Source organism: Terrapene carolina, unplaced genomic scaffold, assembly GCF_002925995.2.
Source record: "Terrapene carolina triunguis isolate 2854851 unplaced genomic scaffold, T_m_triunguis-2.0 Scaffold234, whole genome shotgun sequence".
Classification (NCBI taxonomy): Eukaryota; Metazoa; Chordata; order Testudines; family Emydidae; genus Terrapene; species Terrapene triunguis.
Genome location: NW_020664585.1, coordinates 6,501,445 through 6,519,235, shown reverse-complemented (window position 1 = coordinate 6,519,235; position 17,791 = coordinate 6,501,445). Strand labels below are relative to the sequence as shown.

General features: G+C 44.2%; 1 protein-coding gene across 1 annotated transcript in view; it reads left to right on the top strand.

The window, feature by feature from the left end:
- WDR66 (WD repeat domain 66) overlaps positions 1 to 17,791 on the top strand; it is a 33,554-nt gene that overhangs the window by 1,259 nt on the left and 14,504 nt on the right. Inside the window, exons 2-15 of the mRNA XM_026657014.1 lie at positions 206 to 496; positions 2,070 to 2,483; positions 2,990 to 3,130; positions 4,167 to 4,276; positions 5,352 to 5,460; positions 6,512 to 6,592; positions 7,575 to 7,652; positions 8,207 to 8,251; positions 9,140 to 9,357; positions 11,906 to 12,100; positions 13,820 to 14,067; positions 14,161 to 14,309; positions 15,170 to 15,343; positions 16,497 to 16,681. Of these exons, the coding sequence (XP_026512799.1) occupies positions 206 to 496; positions 2,070 to 2,483; positions 2,990 to 3,130; positions 4,167 to 4,276; positions 5,352 to 5,460; positions 6,512 to 6,592; positions 7,575 to 7,652; positions 8,207 to 8,251; positions 9,140 to 9,357; positions 11,906 to 12,100; positions 13,820 to 14,067; positions 14,161 to 14,309; positions 15,170 to 15,343; positions 16,497 to 16,681 (2,438 nt within the window). The remainder of the gene's footprint in view (positions 1 to 205; positions 497 to 2,069; positions 2,484 to 2,989; positions 3,131 to 4,166; positions 4,277 to 5,351; positions 5,461 to 6,511; positions 6,593 to 7,574; positions 7,653 to 8,206; positions 8,252 to 9,139; positions 9,358 to 11,905; positions 12,101 to 13,819; positions 14,068 to 14,160; positions 14,310 to 15,169; positions 15,344 to 16,496; positions 16,682 to 17,791) is intronic.

Sequence of the window (17,791 nt, the reverse complement as noted above, 5' to 3'; positions counted from 1 at the left end):
TTTTACATCACCAGCTCCTTTTGCTTGGGGATTTTGCCCAAGATCAAAGGTACTATTGGTTTCCCATCTGATATACCTCCAGTTAGGAGACTATACCCCCACCCTTTCAGGGGAATGGACTCTGATCTAAAGGGCCTTTGTGGTAAATGCCGGGGATAGCAGGGAAGAAAATCTAATAATGTGTATTTTGGAAGGAAGCTTGTAGGAGAAGATGGCTGATGATTCTAATGAAACCCCACTGGAGGAACCAGCAGGAGGAAGTATAGAAGGAAATGAAGCTTCAGAAGAAACTCCACAAAATGAACAAGGGGCTCAGGAGACTGAATTACCCAAGCAGGTCACCAAAATGCCAGCTGATGTGCTAGCAGGTGATGCAGAATCCATGGACATTTTGGAAACGGAGACCCAGGCCCCAACAACCACAGCAGACAATTTCTCAGTGGACGTTGCCACCCCTGAGACACAAGAGAACGAACTGAGCATCATAAGTCCACATGTGAGTATGGATATCATATAACAGACTTCCTATTGCCAGCTCCCCAGCTTGGGATCCCTATGATGTCACAAGAAGGGTGTATTCCATTCAGGGCACCTTTTTATTTGTGATATTTTCTGTGGTGTCTTTCATGCTCACTGAATCACACTGCCCTTGTATGGAGTTAACTAAAGCCTCAGCAGGATCCGATTCTACTCTCTTCTTCCATCCATACAATTCCACAGAGTCTGGCTCACAAAGTTCAATGGAAAATAACAGTAAAGGGAGACATTGTTTCCAGTAGCAAATTCTATAGCTCAGATGAAATTCTATAGCTAAGAAGGAGTTTCCATTCAGTCCCCATTTACAATCACTCATAATATTCTTAAACAAATTCCTTTTCAGGCCAAAGCTTCCTCTGCTTCATATCAGTCCAGTCATGAATACGCTTTGAAAATTTGAGCTGTGTTTTAGTTATGAGTGAGGGAAACCTAGATTATTCCATATGCTTCCATGAACTTTTGACATTCATGTAACTCAAAAACAGGGGAGGCTAGAAACTCCAAACTAGGCTTGTTTCTGTGGCAAGGTCCTGCACAAGAAGCTCCTAAAGAAGTTTAAGTTGTTGTTGGGTGAGAGGCAAAGTATTGTCCTAGATCAAAAACTGTAGGAGACAGAAAACAAAGGGTAGAATTAGATGGTCAATATTCATCATGGCAACAGGTTAATGGTGGGATCCCTCAAGGGTCGGAACTAGATCCAGTGCTATTTAATATATTTCTTAACGCTCTAGAAAGGGGGGCGAGTAGTGAGGTAGCAAAATTTCTTTTCTTGTTTTCCCTGTTAAATAATGTATATGTGACTATATTAGATTTCCTGTTGTTCAATGTGTAGCATGCAGTGCAGAGGATGTGCAATGTAGCCGAGTTAAAATTACTGGCAAATCCTTAACCTTTGCATTTCCTGATTTTTTTGATTTTATTTCATTTTATTTCCCAACCTTAGCATGGATTTGATGTTTGTTCCCTGCAAAGCACCGGGGCCACCTATGACACTGTAAACATGATCAATAATGTTTCTGCATGTAACATACAATGTCTGGGGCAGGGAGCAAAATGTGTGTTCATCTGAGCTTGAAAATGATATAGAGAGTTGTTCAGGAATTCAGAAAGCTAGTCGAGATTACTGGCGCTGCAGAGGAGAAGCCTCTTTCACTAACAGCAGTGAGATTGAATGAAGGGACCTAGAGGAGGCTGGGACTGCATGAACAAAAGGACCATAGAGGGGAGAGGAGAGACATTTTTCTATCAGGTTATCTGGAGCAAATCCAAGGAGGGTTTTAAAAACACGCAGAGGAATGTATTGATGCCACAGCCCTAAAATAGGTTCTTATTTTATGGTGTGGCTGGAATCCAAGATAGAATCGATTGCATTTTAATAACCAATAGAATTGAAGCATGTAGATGAATGGCAGTCCACTGGCTGAAGGTTGGATGAGTTACAGAGATGGTAAGGGAGACAGTGCAGCACGGAAGAGATGAAATACATTTTTCATTCTGCAAAGTGTACATTGAAGCCTTTATTTGTTTTTAAGGAACCGGTGGCTGATGTCACTGAAGGTCCATCAGAGGAAAGAGAAGAAACTGCAGCAATAACAGGAACATTAGAAGATATTGGACAAGATGAACAGCAGGTACCCACAGAGCCGCAATGGGAGAGCGAGGCTCCTACTAGACTACCAAGCTCCACCAAGGTGGAGCAGGACATGCAGCAAATAGGCCAAGAGGCACAAGAGAGTGACCAGAAAAATCTGAGGGACAAAGAGAGTTTAGCAGATCAGGAAAGCCGGAGCATAGAAGCAGGTGCTGAAATGAGCCAAGAAGAGACAGGATCCGTAGAAGCACCAATCACTGCCAGCTCAGCTCCAGCCGAGGAGGAGTCACTAGTGTCTTCAGCCACCCCTGGCTTGTTGTTTGAAGAGGATGAGCACATCAAAACACATCCAATTGTGAGTATTTTACAGAGTACAAAGCAGGGCCTAGAGAATGGGAAATTTCATGCTAGTGAAAAAGACCAGCTCATCACACATGAAGTAATCTTTTAGCTTCATGAGAGACATAGTTTTGATTTTAAAGTTTATTTTTTGACTAAAAATAATGATGCATTTGTAGGAGGTTGAAATTAGTGTCAAAGGTTATTCTGATGGCCTTTTGCGCTGTCACATCTAACCAGCATCAGCTGCATTTTCAGTCTTCTGCCAATCAAAACAGCTTTAATGGGTCATAGGGCAACTTATTATGAGAAGGGTTTTGCTCCAGTGTTCTTGGCCAAGTGTGGTATTGTGTGTTGCTGTCCTTCTCCCTAAAAGTGGCAGAATATCAGTGGTGACGGAGGGGGTTGTAACTGATGCATATTGGGCTCTTTTAGGATCACAGATGCTAAAAGTAAGAGAGATTATGTTTTATGATAATTCTGTCAATGCTTGGCATAAAAAAGTAACTGTGTTCCTTACAGAGTTTGTCTTGGGCATTTGGTTACAATAGCCACCTCCCTGTTTACAGCCTACTTGATGAAGAGCACAGGGTGATCCTATACGTTTCCTCTCACACTGCTGTGATCCACGACATACTCAGAAACCGGCAATATCATCTACAGGTACAGAAACCCTCTTCCCACAGGTACTGAACCCCATTGCTAGAGAACCCTATCTTACAGGCCCAGAACCCCACTGCAATATCTGCAGGTTCAGAACCCTGTTCTTCCAGGTGCAGAACCCCACCCACAGCAAGGGAAGTAGAAGACTCATACTGGAATCTAAAAAACATTCTGATGACCTTTTTGTCTATCACATCTACCCAGCATCAGCTGCATTTTCACTGTTCTGCCAGTCAAGAGAGCTTTAATGAGTCTGTTTATCTTCAGCTGACTTGGCTCCTTACTGTAACTTGGTGTTATACAGCTCTTCAAACATTTCTGATATAATGATAGTGTACTTAACAGGGAAATACTTATACATTATGGCTGCAGAGTGCTCTGCACATTCTTGGGCTCTGTATAAATAATAAATAATCCTATAATACACTTTATAATCATATACCTTATATTTGAACTATGAATTGTATCTGCACTGAGGTATAGAATCATAGAATATCAGGGTTAGAAGGGACCTCAGGAGGTCATCTAGTCCAACCCCCTGCTCAAAGCAGGACCAATCCCCAGACAGATTTTTACCCCAGTTCCCTAAATGGCCCCCTCAAGGATTGAACTCACAACCCTGGGTTTAGCAGGCCAATGCTCAAGCCTTGTCAAAGATTTTTATTATTCTGTTATGAATTATAAAACATGTATATAGCGCTGTACATTTACTCTCCGCTTTATACATACAGAGAAGTCATGTTCTGTTTCCTTCCCTAGGCAGCTTACACTGCCAATATGGCAAGACAAGACACAGGGCAACAAATTCAGAGAGAGGGACTGAGGGGATTATAGATGGGGTAAAGAAGGAAGTACTCCTAGATAAGGTGGGTTTGAAAGGGGAGAGAGAGGAGGACCTTGACAGATATGGACGTGGAGACTGTCCCAGGTGCAATGTACAGTATGTGCAGTTTAATTAGGCCTTTGCTGAATGATGGCTTTAAATAAATGTTGTTCCTAGATCTTTCAAGGCACATTTCTTATTTTGACTCTCTAGGGTCACTCTAATTCTATTTCTTGTCTATGTGTAAGTGAAGATAGGCGATGGATTGCAACAGCTGACCAGGGACCTGATAATCTAATCATTGTGTGGGATGCCTTCTCAGGGTAAGTTCCTAGGTATTTAGAAAGTCCCTGTTTGAGAACCTTCTTTCTTTCCTGTAGCAAATGCTCCAGATTGGTCAGGAGATGCCACTTTCTCAGCATTCTGGGTAATCACCAAGTAACTTTCTCATGGCAGTATTAGCAAAAACCAAAATTTAGCTCACAAAACAAGACATAGGAAAACTTCTTGAGCCAATATAATAGTTATTAAGCAATTTCAGCTGTTAGTTTAGACAAAAATAATTACATAGTCCAGGAGCGCAGGAAGGAAAAATAGACCAAGCAGACAAGGCACCCATGGTGGAGTAATGGCTTCAGTTTCAAATCACTCCAGTGCGGATAGTTCCACGTAAGATCGGTCAGAGCTCCCCTAGGCCAAGATTTTCAAACTTGGCTGCCGAAGGTTAGGCTCCTACATTCATAATTGGGCACCTAATTTTACTCACTTATTTGTTTACATCTTGGCCCTAGTTCTTAGAATTCTGAGTGCTCGGTGACATTGGCTGTTGGCTGTAAGCCCCTTCCCCACATTCCCAGTTGCCACTGCTGCAGCTCCCTCCACAACAGTCTCAATCAGACCCCAAATATGCAAGAAGCAGGAGCTACCCTAGCAACGTCAATGAAACCCTAGAAACACGAAACCATCAATAAGAACTGTTCAGAAATTACAGTCAGAAGAGCCTCTCAAATATGAAGCTAAATCAGGGTTCTGAAAGCAACACCGTCGCTTAGAACAGGACCCCAGATTCTGAGGGGAGTGGGTGGGAGTCCTATGCAATGATACTTTCAAAAAAGAAGCATGCTAGGTAATTTCCCCTGCTTTATCAGTACTATAGAAGCAGGATTCCCAGTTTTGCAGTGTCTGGAATCTTATTTGAATTAGTTTTTAACAGCTGAGGGTGGTTGTTCCTCTTCCCGCACCCCCCAATTATGGTGAAAGGAAGCTTCCAAAGTGACAGGTCATAGAATTTTGTGCAAAGGGTTGCGGGAGGTGGGGGTGGAAGGGGGACGAGAGCTCCAAATGATATTGCAAATAGTTGTCACTGTCATTAGTGACTGTGTGTGCGTTGTTCTGCAGGATTCCCGTGCATACGATATTTGATAGTCACCCAGAAGATGGGGTTGGTGCTATTGCTATTTCCCAGGATGCTAAGTATTTGGTAACACTTGGTGCTGGCAAAATACAGGTAAAGAACATGTTTTCTCTGTTGCAGCCTGTAGAGATTGAACCTTGCAGACTTGCACCAGTGTAACTAAGAGGAGGATATGCACCGGAGTTGAGTAACATTGGGCAGGTTGGAGGTTGCTTTTGCAAAATCACGTCAGCTGGGTTTGGGTTTTACTAACTCAGAGGTAGTTCAGATCTGGATTTCATTTATCTTAAAGCTACAAAGTTCAGAAACCTGTATAAGTCAGGATAAACCATTCTGACTTTGACATATCTTTAGTTAACCTGATTACAGTAACTAGCAATATCCAGTGCCGTCACCTTACATTTCAGGCAGAAAAATAACATTAATTTTTTTTGTTAGTTTCTGAACGTATTATCAATCTGCTCCAGTATGTGAGTAGTGGTATAATGTGAGGCCTAGCTAGCCGTAGTATAATGGAAGTTCCCAGCAAAGTCAGTTTTGCTATGCAATTCACACCCAACATCAATGCCAAAATTATGCCAGGGCTGAAGCCAGTGGGAAGTCATACTAAATGCTAATGCTGTCTCCGGATCCTCCATGTACACAACTGAAAACCATCAAACTCATGTTTGCTTGAGTTCACCTGAGTCAGGATTAGAACCCAGGCCTGCAGAAGTGCCATAACTTCTTGCATTATTCTGCACCCTCAGGCCAATCTTCACTGGCAAAGAGCCAGATTTAAACATGGTTCAAATCTAGCTGCAGCAAAACTGATTTATAACATGGTTTTGAACAATCTTGTGGGAAGCAGAGCCCAAACTCATTTGATCTCCAGTTCAAAAAGGATGTCTGACTGCAGGCCTGACCATGCTAGATATTAATTTGTGACTTTTCATACGATCAATATCTCATATAATCAATTTTTAAAAATTCCATACTAACCATCAAGACCCTACTGGGCTCAATTCTGCTCCCATGTTCCCCCATGCAACCCCACTGACTTTACTGGAGTCGCTGCAGTTATAATGAGCAGGATTAGGCTCATTGAATTCAATAGTGCGTAGAATAGCACACTGATGTCACTTTGCTTTCCCCTGTCGGCCAGAGAGTTTGCATTTGGAAGTGGACTTCACCTGAAGAGAAACCTATGTGTAGTGTAGAATTGCAACCTGCATTTGGTTATCAGGTGAGTGATTCTAATTGTTAAAGGGGTTTAGGAGAGTGGAAACAAACCATTGTTAAACACAGTGTGCCTGACTTGCACGTTAAGTCATTCCTGCCCTTGGGGCAGGAACAGGGCTGGGTGGGGGCAGGGCTGGCTCCAGGCACCAGCATTCCAAGCAGGTGCTTGGGGCGGCAATCTGCAAGGGGCGGCAGTCCGTGTGTGTTTGCCGCCCCAAGCAGCGCGCCGAATTGCCGTTTCCGCGGCGGCAGCAATTCGGCGGCAGCTTCTATGTTCAGCTGCCCGCGGCAGCAATTCGGCAGCTTCTGTCTTCCGGCTGAAGACAGAAGCTGCCACCGAATTGCTGCTGCCGCGGAAACGCGCATGCTGCCCTAACGGCACACGGACTGCCCCCGCCGTCCGCGGCGGAAATTCAGCACACTGCTTGGGGCGGCAAAAACAGTAGAGCCGGCCCTGGGTGGGGGACAAAGATATTGTTGCATTCCTGTATTCTGAGGCTGTGCAGGGTCCTGTGCAGCCCCCAGTATATGTTAGAGCAGCCCCAGGGACACTGTAACTTACACTCTGCTTCTGGCTGTGACCTTCTATAGGCCCTGAGAATAGCAATAGAGCATTGCACTTCAGTCATGCCTATGACTTTCTGCACCAGCTGTAGTGACCTCTCAGCAGCAGGTGCAAAGTAGAGCCCTGATGCCAGCTTTGCAACAGCCAGGGTGGCATTCCTCATAGGGTCACACTCACAAGGCCTTTTGTACCCACTTTAAGGCTCCATTACGCTGCCAGAGTGACATAAGAAGGCCTTAGTGAAACTGATCATCAGGTCCTATGGGTCAAATTCTCTGCAGATTAACACAGTACATTTCTAATAAGAATGGATGTTGTGAAGCACAGCACCCCACCAGGCCCGAGCATTAAAACTGAGTTATGTAAATGCTGTAGACGGGCCAACGTGAATTTTAACCTAACTTTAACTTTTTAATTTCAGAGCTACATTGTTTTCAATCCAAAAAATCACAAGGAACTAGTCAGCAACAGTAAAACTCAAGTGATATTTTATCTATGGGTAAGTAGACATAGGAGTTAATGTGATTTTTGTAGTTCTTGTGCCACAAGACTAAGATAATTCTGGGAGGGAAAAAATTATCCCAACATTCTAATTACACTACTTTACTACATAAAAGGGAAAAGCTGAGCATACTGAGCTTATGGAGGGATGGAGACGTACTGTGGCTCTGTGTTCTAGAGAGGCAGCATGGCCTAATGGAAAGGGCACTGGATGGGGGCTCAGGAGTCCTGCTTTCTATGCCTGGTTCTGCCAGTTGTGGGACCTTGGGCAAATCACTTAACCTTTCTGTTTCCCCTCCACCCTGTTGTTTGTCTACTTACTGTAAGATCTTCAGGGCCGAAGATTTCTTTTTTACTATTTGCACAGTGCCTACCACAATGAAGCCCCAATCTTGGGTGTGGCGACCAAATGCTACTGTAATAATTAATAATAATGTAATTTTAGTGCCCAGATAACACAGTGATGGGCATGTTAGAGCCTCTTTTTTGATCAAAGTCCATTTTAAAAATTATCATCTTTATGTGGAACAAGTTCTCTGTATTTCTCCTCAGGATAGTACCGGTTTGCAGTACAGCGCTCCTCATTTAACTGACAGAGTGAGTATTGTAAATGGACAGTACTGCTTTAGCTGGTTTGCTTTTTTTCTGGCAGTGACGACCAGTCTGTCTTACTAATCAAGCACAATGTCCTGAATGGAGTGAACTTGCGAAGTCCCTCCACATCCCAGTGTATCCCCCGGTCTCTAGTTTATGGTACTTTGTGATTGTTATTGTAAAGTAACATTTCAGACGTTGGTTGATTGTGAGAGGCTGCATGGCTCTCTAGGGAACTCTGTGGCTACTGGAGGGGACAGTCTGTGGTTGCTGGGAGGAGAGGTCAGGATGGGACTCCCAGAAAGAGCTGGTCCTGTTGCATCTCCTGCTGCAGGACCTTCCTCTTCCTGCCTGGATGACAGATTTGCCTCTGCTGGGTCCCGCCATGGGCTGGGGACAGTCACTTCCTAATGTGCATGGAGCTGGGGAGCAGTTTCGTACTGAAGATGCATGTGCTGCCCGTAGCCTGCTGAGGTGACGGTAATACTTGGCACTAACAGAGAGCTTCACATCTGCAGTCATTAGTTAAATAGGGTTTGATGCTCCTCTCTCCATCTGCAGTGTGGAGGGAAACAAAATGTGGGAAAGACCCAAAGCCCAGTAGAGGAGGGGAAGTTTTCCTTCTTCACCCAGCAAAGCCCCTCCAAAATACCAGCATGTAGTTGGAACTCTGTCGATATTCGGGGACAAATGGAGCTGTCGTTCTACAAGACATGTTACTACCTCTAACACCAGGAGTTTGTTTGGAGACAGTTTGTTTCCTACACTCAGATTTGTGAGATTATTTTTTTCTCTCCGTTAGTTTCAATTAATTTTTGAAAACTTTGCAAGGGTAGGTTAGTTTGTACTTTACAGAGAATGCCATGCGGGGTCTCTTTGCTTCCTTTGCAGACTTTCAACAAGATGGTGGGACTCTTTAGTCAGTCAGTGTTTCATTTTGGCAATTTGCAAGCTCTCACGGCCACATCAGGAGGGAAGCTGGTGGTGTGGGACGCAGTCTGCCCACCGTCCATGCCTGCCAGCTTGTGTGTAAAACCACATAATAGGAAGGCTATTAAGCTGATGTATGTGCAGAAAGATGCCCTCACTGTGCTTACTGCATCTGACAGGTAATGGATAAAATACTTTCCTGTTCTTGAGCTAATGTGGGCATTTAAAAAGCCAGTGTGTATGGCTGAAATGAAAAATCAATGTTTAAACTGGTTTTTGCATTGTTTGTTCTGCATATATTTATACTGAACCAAATCCAGAAGTCTTCACCAAAGCAAACCTCCAATTGCAGTCAATGGTAGTTTGCCTGAGTAAAGAATAGGTAAAAATTGAGTAAGGGCCTTGTTATCTTTTAATGTATTCAGGATATTGAACTGGAATGAAAACAGGATTCTCCTGCAATGTATAGAACCCGATTCTCCACTGCTTTGCACATTCCACAGCCGTTACACCTGTGCAAAGCAAGTACTATCACCTGTTGTGATAGTACTTTTCAGAAGCATCAGTGACGACACAAGGTGCAAGGCAGTGGCAAATCAGGGCGATCGACACATCACAGGATCAGGGATATCCATGTTAGTTAGCGAGGCCAAATGATGGTGTGCGATCTCTAGTATAAAGGTTCTCGTGGCATGAGTTTGAGAGTCTCACATTACTCATACATGGTGAGTTATGTGGCTCACCTCAAACAAGTGACAGTAGAATCTTTTTGCATCTCTACACACTATCATATATTTTACTTATGCAAAATTGTAATGAGATGTTTAAGCGAGGATTGCTTTTAGAGTTCAAGGGTGGGTTTTCCAATGCTCTTAGCAGTGATCTAACTCTGCTCCCAGCAGGAGCTTTGTTCATAGGGAGCAGATTTGGGCCAATACAGAGCACTTCTGAAAATCCTATTCTAAATAATATTATAGGTAATATTTTCTGTATTCTTCCACATGCAAATCCAGGTGGCTTTAGTTAATATACTGGGTATAGAACTCGAGGCCACAGACAAGTTATTATTAATAATAAAAACATATAAAATATATTTTATGTACATCCCAGTGTTGCAGTTTTGAGGTTCAATGCTTTGCATACTTCTGGGACTGGATGAAAAGGGTCAAATTCACTGCTGGTGTAAGAAGGAAAACGCCACTGACTTCAGTTGAGTTGTGTCAGTTTTAACTGGCAGTAAATTTGGCCGAAATGCTCCTTATTACGTGAAAGCTGAGAATCTCTGCCCCCTAGTGGGATAAGGGAGACATTTGTTGCCCTAACAGTCACAAGGTACCGGACCTAAAACCATCAGTGGTCTAAAATTAAATGAAAGAGAAACTCATAATTCACTGTGCTGAATAATAAAAATAAAGGTCTTACTTAATATACACTATCAAAATCTGTGAAATCACCCACCCCATACCTAACCAACAGGCTCCACAGTTGTTCACTAATTGCATAGGTTCAGAGAATGGATTAATTTGGGCTATCGGGTGAATTATAAGAGCAGCTTCCCTATCTTAACCAGTAGAGGGAACTGATACACACTGAAGTCACAGAGGATGTTTTGCCAACTTTAAAATATTTGTTGGCAAGCCATGCAGTGATACTACTAGATGCTTAGCTCTAACTGCAGTTATGTATCAACCATCTAGGTACTTTTTAAGGATTGCTAACTGGAAGTTAATACCTATCCTAAATAAATACCTAGCACTTCATTGTTTACACTTTGAAAGTGCTGTCCAGACATTAACTGACCCTCACATCATCCCCTGTGAGTGAGGTGAGTTAAGGATCATTGTCCTTGTTTTACAGATGGAAGGACTGAAGCACAGAGAGGTTACGTGATTTGCCCAAGATTGCCCATCAAGTCCATGGCAGAGTCAGAATTAGTACTCCGGAGTTCTTGGCTCCTAGTCTCATGCTTAGATCTCTAGACAATGCCACCACCTTATGTAATGAAATTAGTTTGTAGGTTAAGCATGTGTTTAGCTGCTGCTATACTACTATGGAGTCTTTAGATACTAATTCTTATTCCCAAGGCCTTGTGTCTAGAGGTTAATGCAAAGGACGGGAAGTCAAGACTCTATTCTTGGCTGTGTCATTGACACATTGTGTGATTTTGGGGAATTCATGTAATCTCTCTGAGTTTCATTTTCTCATCTATAAAATGGGGATGAAAATGCCCCACCCTGGTATTCTGAGATATAAAAGCCTGATTCTGCTCTCACACGCGTTCTACACCACTGATTACAATGTGTAGTTACTCTTGACTTACACCCGTGTAAATGAGAACAGGATCAGGCCTTGTGAAGCGTTTTCTTTCATAAAAATCCCCAGAGAAGTGCAGAGCATTAGGGCTTGTCTAAACAAAGAGTCTGAGGCAAGCTGGAGTGTAAATCTACCCCATACAAGCCTGCTGTGCTCCAAGTGTCCGCGTGGACCCTGCCGACACACACTAGAAGTTCAGTAGTGTGCTTTGATATACATCTGCTTTGAAACAGGAGTAGATCAAAGTGCATCAGGGAACTGTTCGTGCGCAGGGACACTTAGTGCACAGCACACTAGTGCAGTGTAGATTTACACCCTGGCTTGCCGTGAACTAAATGCGTAGACGAGCCCTTGGTTCTTCTGCAGCGCTTTTAAAATGTGTTTTGATTAACCGATTCTTGTCCTTTCTTTTAGCTATTTTGTAACTTGTGATGTCAAAGGTCACATTAAATTCTATGATGGCCAGCTGCAGCTTGTGAACTGGTACAGCCACTTTAAACTGGGACCCATCCAATCCATTTCCTTTTCAAAAAACCCTCCCAGTCTTGCCAGCAACAACGCAGACTACTCCAGTTCTTGTACTATACATGGTCAACCATTTATTATCAGGTGAGAGTCCTTCAGTGATGGCTCTAATCAACTGATTAATAAGAAACTGTTGAAATGTTCAACTAGTAGTCGACAGATTTTCTTTGTTGTGCTTTGGCTGTATCAGAATGGATTTTAAATCCTAAATCTAGTTGTGTGTGAAATTGTCAATGCACTTGGTTCAGGTGTTAATATACAATATGATGGGTAGGTGAGGTTGCCCATTGTACTGTCTTCTCTGCAGGAAGGGCTGCAGATCTTCACATTGGTCATCTTGATGCAGAATCAAACCTGTCCATCACAGACAAGGGGCAAGGGGCTGTCCCACTGCTAGTTCATTTTTGCCTCCCCAGTTGCCTGCAGCCTGAAACAGAGCTTCCTTATGCAGAGTTTTTAGACTCTTATGGCAACAGTTTTAAATTTCACATGTTCTCTAGGGAGCTGTGGGGCATAGATAGACTCCTCTGTAAACCTGAGTTCTGCCTCAGGGAATAGGTATTTTCCCTATTGATCTCCTCTGTCTGGTTCCTCCTCCTGAGTAATTGCTGTAGTTTCCTGGCACTGGCAGCCCCTCTGGGAAGTAAGAAGTGGTGGAAAAGCAAAGGGAAAGGTTAAAAGACGCTCCTGCTCTTAGGGTCCCATCACTAAATGAATAGATGGAGATTCAAGCTAGCAACCTCTGCAGACCTTCTGCCTAACCAGGAATTACAGCAGCTTCTTTTGGCCAGGCAGATACACAACCCCCCATCAGCTTTGGCACACCAAGCTTCACGCCAGGACAAGTGACTGAAAGTCTCTCCTGCCCCACAGGGAAAGTCAGAGCAGGCTTACAAATGCTAAAGAGAGGAGGTGTGGTCTGAGCACAGGACTGAGGCCCAGGAACCACTGGTTTCTAATGCAGACTCTTTTTCAAACACTGTTCATGGCCTTAGGCTTGCTAAGTTCCTGACTCCACAGAGAGTCCCTGTGTTGTCAGTGAGTGATTCCTGGGCAGTACAGTAAGGGATGGCAGAACTCAGCTCTGAGAAAGGACTTCAGGATTTGGCACTTTCATTGGGGCCAGTCTCTCACATTGCAGGATGGCTGATAACCACTTCCTGATAAGAGTTTAGTAACATATATGCATGGTCAGTTGTTTGGTTTATATATCTTTGCTTATGTATGTGCAGAAACTGAAGTCCAGCTGCACTAAAGACATAGCTGAATGAATGGATGAGCAGCCATTCTTTCCATGGTTTTAGGCAGGGCCGGCTCTAGGCACCAGCAAAACAAGCTGGTGCTTGGGGCGGCACATTTTTAGGGGCGGCATGGCCGGCGCCAGAATGCCGCCCCTAAAAATGTGCCCCGGCCGCCCTAACTCACCTCCGCTGCTGCTGCCGCTCGTGCGCCGCTACTCGCCCTCCCTCCCAGACTCTCAAACCTGGGAGGGAAGGGGAGACTCCGAGTGGCCGCGGCGCGGGCGCCGCTTCTCCCCCTCCCTCCTAGGCTCGAGAGCCTGGGGGGAGGAGGCAGGGAAGGGGCGCAGTCGAGGCAGGGCTGGGGGTGGGGTAATTAAAAAACGGGGGGGGGGAGCCAAAATTGTTTTCGCTTTGGGCGGCAAAAATCCTAGAGCCGGCCCTGGTTTTAGGGAGCAATCATTCCCTAAATTACTGACAAGAAATTAGCCTGCTGTGTAAATGGGAGGGAAAAGAGTCCACCTGCCTGATTCATCAAATTGTGTTTGTTTCTTCATGTTAACAGGAATTTTATTCTCTCCACGTTGGACGCGACAGTGCTTCACATTACAGCAGAGGGGACAAAACTGGAAAAATTAATGGAGGAGGCCAAGGAAGCTGTTAATGCCATTGCTTGCCACCCTAGCCAGCCTCTCATTGCCATAGGAAGTCACTGTGGGCTGCTAAAGGTGTGGGACTATATGCAGACAAAGTATCTCATTAGCCGAATCTTTATGGGGGCCAGTATCCAGTGCCTCTCCTATGACCCTGAAGGTATTTTTACCTTGAGATCTCACTGAACATTGAGCATCAGGTTTCCTGAGATGAGTGATCTGTATAATAATTGTTCTCTGATGTGTATTTTAGGTTCTTTTCTGGCGGCTGGTTTTACTGATGGAACCGTTTACATCCTTGATTCTATTTCATTAGAAGATGATTGCAAAGAGTTCAAATACTCAAGAGGCCCAGTAACTCAAATAAGCTTCTCTCATGATTCCCAGTATCTTGCAACTGCTGTAAGTTTTTCTCAAGATATATGTATATTCTCCTTGCAGCACCTTTTGGTGGGACTGGAACTTACAGGCTGTGCCATGATATGATCCTGAAAGGAGAACAAGCAGGAACGCTCTCCCTCTTTTAAAGCTCTCTTAAAGCTGTGATTTTGTAAAAATGGCACCTTCCTCCTCAGTGTATCTGCTCCCTGTCTCTATATAGAGCCCTACCAGCTGATTCTAGTGACAAAAATAAGTGTTGACATCTCTTTACTCCTCTGATCCCTGCAGTATTAGCGATGGGAGAGTGAGATGGAGTCTGGTCTGGCTCATGTATCATCAAAAGAATTGTGAACTCACTTTCATATTTCAGTGCACAGATGTAACTGGCAGTATTTGAAGGCAATGAGGTTGCATTTGGAGTGCAGAATCTTAATTACTGATGATGATACATCCCATGGGGGCTGGAAGTTAAGAAAAATATATTTTTGTTTGTAACCTGATCACATTTGCTCCAGGCTCACAGAGACAATCAATATAGAGTTTCATGATGCCATTTTTACATCTCCTTTTCAGAGCAGAAGCACACTCTAGTATACCCCTGGGGTTGGTCAGTGGCTTCCTTTCAGGCAGGGCTGAAGAGTTGTTCTTTGTTATTTTAGTGTTGGTTGGTTCTGTTCAGATCCTTTCTCCCAATCAGGTTTGTTGTTGTTATTGGCATTCTATTTACCTCCTTTTCCTTGTGGCTTATCCAGCACATAGTTAGAAAGGCATGTAGGCCAGACTAATGAGCTAAGAAATGCTAAGAATTTCCTTGACAGCTGGGGGAACACAATAGAAGTGCAGGCTGAAGATCAACTAAAATATTTGTATTGTCATTTTAGGATGAAAAATATGCAGTGACTGTTTACAAAAGAATACTGAAAAATGGTGAAAGATGCTGGGAGCATCTAGCAGGGCTTCATTCACATTATAAACCAATTCGAAGTATACTATTTGGAGTCCTTTTAGACAGCAATCAACCAAGGCTCTTAAGCCTTGGGGAGGACAGGCTGTTGGTAAGTCTGCTTAAAAGCATGCAAGGCAGTAGAGTTTACTGGTTAGAGCAGGGGCTTAGTGGCAGGACTCCTGGGTCCTATTCCCAGTTCTGACTCAACTTGCTGTTTGACCTTGGGTAAGTTACTTTAGCTCATCTGGGTCTCAGTTTACTCATCTGTAGCCTGAACGTTTCCAGGCACCACTGAAGATGCTGGGTTTCATGTATGAAACCCTGTGTGTCTTAGGGCCTGGCTGTGTGAGAGACAACTCTCCATCCCACCATTTGAGAACAAATATGCCCCTATCATTGATAGTCAGTGGGCTTGTCCCTTTGCACGTCTGGAGTTGGCAGCTGGGCATTCTCAGTGAAGGGCCCTTGACTCTGTCACCTGCTCCCTCTCTTAGCCACGTAGACTTTCACTTTGAGCTTCACTTCATATTGCAAGACCTGTCTAGTTACTGGGGGTGAAAAACCTTCCCCCAGGCTCCATACCAGTTGCCTTTAGAGCAATGAAGTTTCAATAGGGCAAGACTTACCCCCTTTGCCCCCAAGCTGCAGAGCAGCAAAGGGTGCAATGGACCCAATCTCTTGTTGCACCCTTCTCAATGGGAGGCAATGGCCAGTTGATGCATGTAGCAGCGGATACACCAGCACAGGCTTCCAAAGCCTACTGTGAAGGAACAGTGTCCCTGTGATGTGTAGGGGGCCATACACCCCTGCACTGGTTCCCCACATTCTTCCCACACCCCTTCCCCCAATGAACTAACACCAATTCCACTGCAGTCAGGACCCTCCACAGCCGGGGGATTTACACCTCCAGCTTTGGCTGAGGGTTTAGCATGTCAGCAGGGAGCTGAGTTTCTTTTGCTGTGGAGTTCTTATTGTGTTCCCCGTAACTGACATTGCATCAGCTTAGTGAGGTTATAATCCATGTGATTTTTAATAATTATGGATACATGAGCAGAGGTTGCAACAGTAACATTTTATAAACCTCCAAAAATCTCCTCTCCTACCATGTAGGGCTTTTGGGGATGTGAATTCATTAGCATTTGAAAAGCACACTCCAATCACTAGTGTAAAGCAAAAGGTACTAGGGAGGAGCAGACTACCATGAATGCTGGCAAGTCTGTGCAGCTGTTTCACATGGATCTTGTTCATTGTGTTCTATTCAGGTGGAGTATGATCTAGGCGGCAGCAGTAAAGAATACCTGGCAGTCCTGCGAAGAGACCGCATTGAACAGAACGCGGTCCCAATGTGTTTGGCCTGGTACCCTCCCTTCACTCCAGAAGCTTTTATTCTCACAGCCAATAATCGGTACAAAATGAAGCTGTATAATGCTACGACTAAAATGTGCAGGTAACTGGGAAACTCAGACCCTGGTTTATTTTCACAGTGAGTCAAACCTTGCTCCCCTTTCCCTCAATCTTCTCCTCTTGGTGTGCACCCAAGATCAGTGGACACTACTGAAGAATTTGGCCTAATGGACTTGCAGAGAGTCAGAACTGAGAATAGAAGCTCAGAGTCCCGAGTGCCTGGGCTCTGTTCAAACCACTGGACCCAATGTTCTTTACTAAAAGAGGAGGGAAATTGTGATCATGATAGAGTCCTGCATAGCTCCACTGATTTCATTGATAAAGCTGTCTGTGTTATCAGGCTACTGTACCCCCACTTCGACTGTGCTAGCTACCAAAATATCAGTTCAGAAGGTTTTCCCTAGTTACAACAGGAATCTTGCCCTGGCCAACAAAGCTAACTAGCAGACTTTAAACCCAGATGGACCCTGTATTGGTTTTCAGATAAAGAATGTGAAGCCAGCATCCAGTCCAGCTCAAGTCCTCTCTCTGCTTTCCGAGCCAGACTGATGGGATCCGCCTTTCCTGTCTCACTGCTACAGCTGCCCAAATATCCTTTTACCAGAAGCCGAAATAGTCCAGGTTCTTAATGGAGCACATCAAATACCTGGAGATAGATTTTGCTGGATGGATGTAACTGAGGGCAGAATTCAGCTCTTAGCTCCCCCTTAAAAGTTTCCTGTGGCAGTGACTGATCACTGTATAACACAAGTTAATGGAATGGAAGCCAGCTCTCTCACAGAGGACACACTAACCATCCATCGAGGATGTTAGTGACTAAATTAATCACAGTGTTTGCAGAGATGATCCAAGAGAGTGGTTCTTTAAAAGCTCCTTTTGCCAGCTTGCCCTGAATGCTAACCCTCTGCGATTATTTAATGATGTGTGATTGTTGTCAGAGCCTAAAGAGCTGGATGTGTTGGAAGCTGAGCAGTTCATTCTTCAACCAAAAGTGCAGAGTCCCAAGGGGAAGCCGATATTTGATCTAGTGGGAGCCAGGCAGCTTCAGTGAAGGCCAATAACTGAATGAGCCATGGAGACCAAACTCTTCTCTTACTTCCAATGGTGGCCCTTCCAAGGAGAGAGACAGGGCAATTGGAGTAGAAGATTTTGG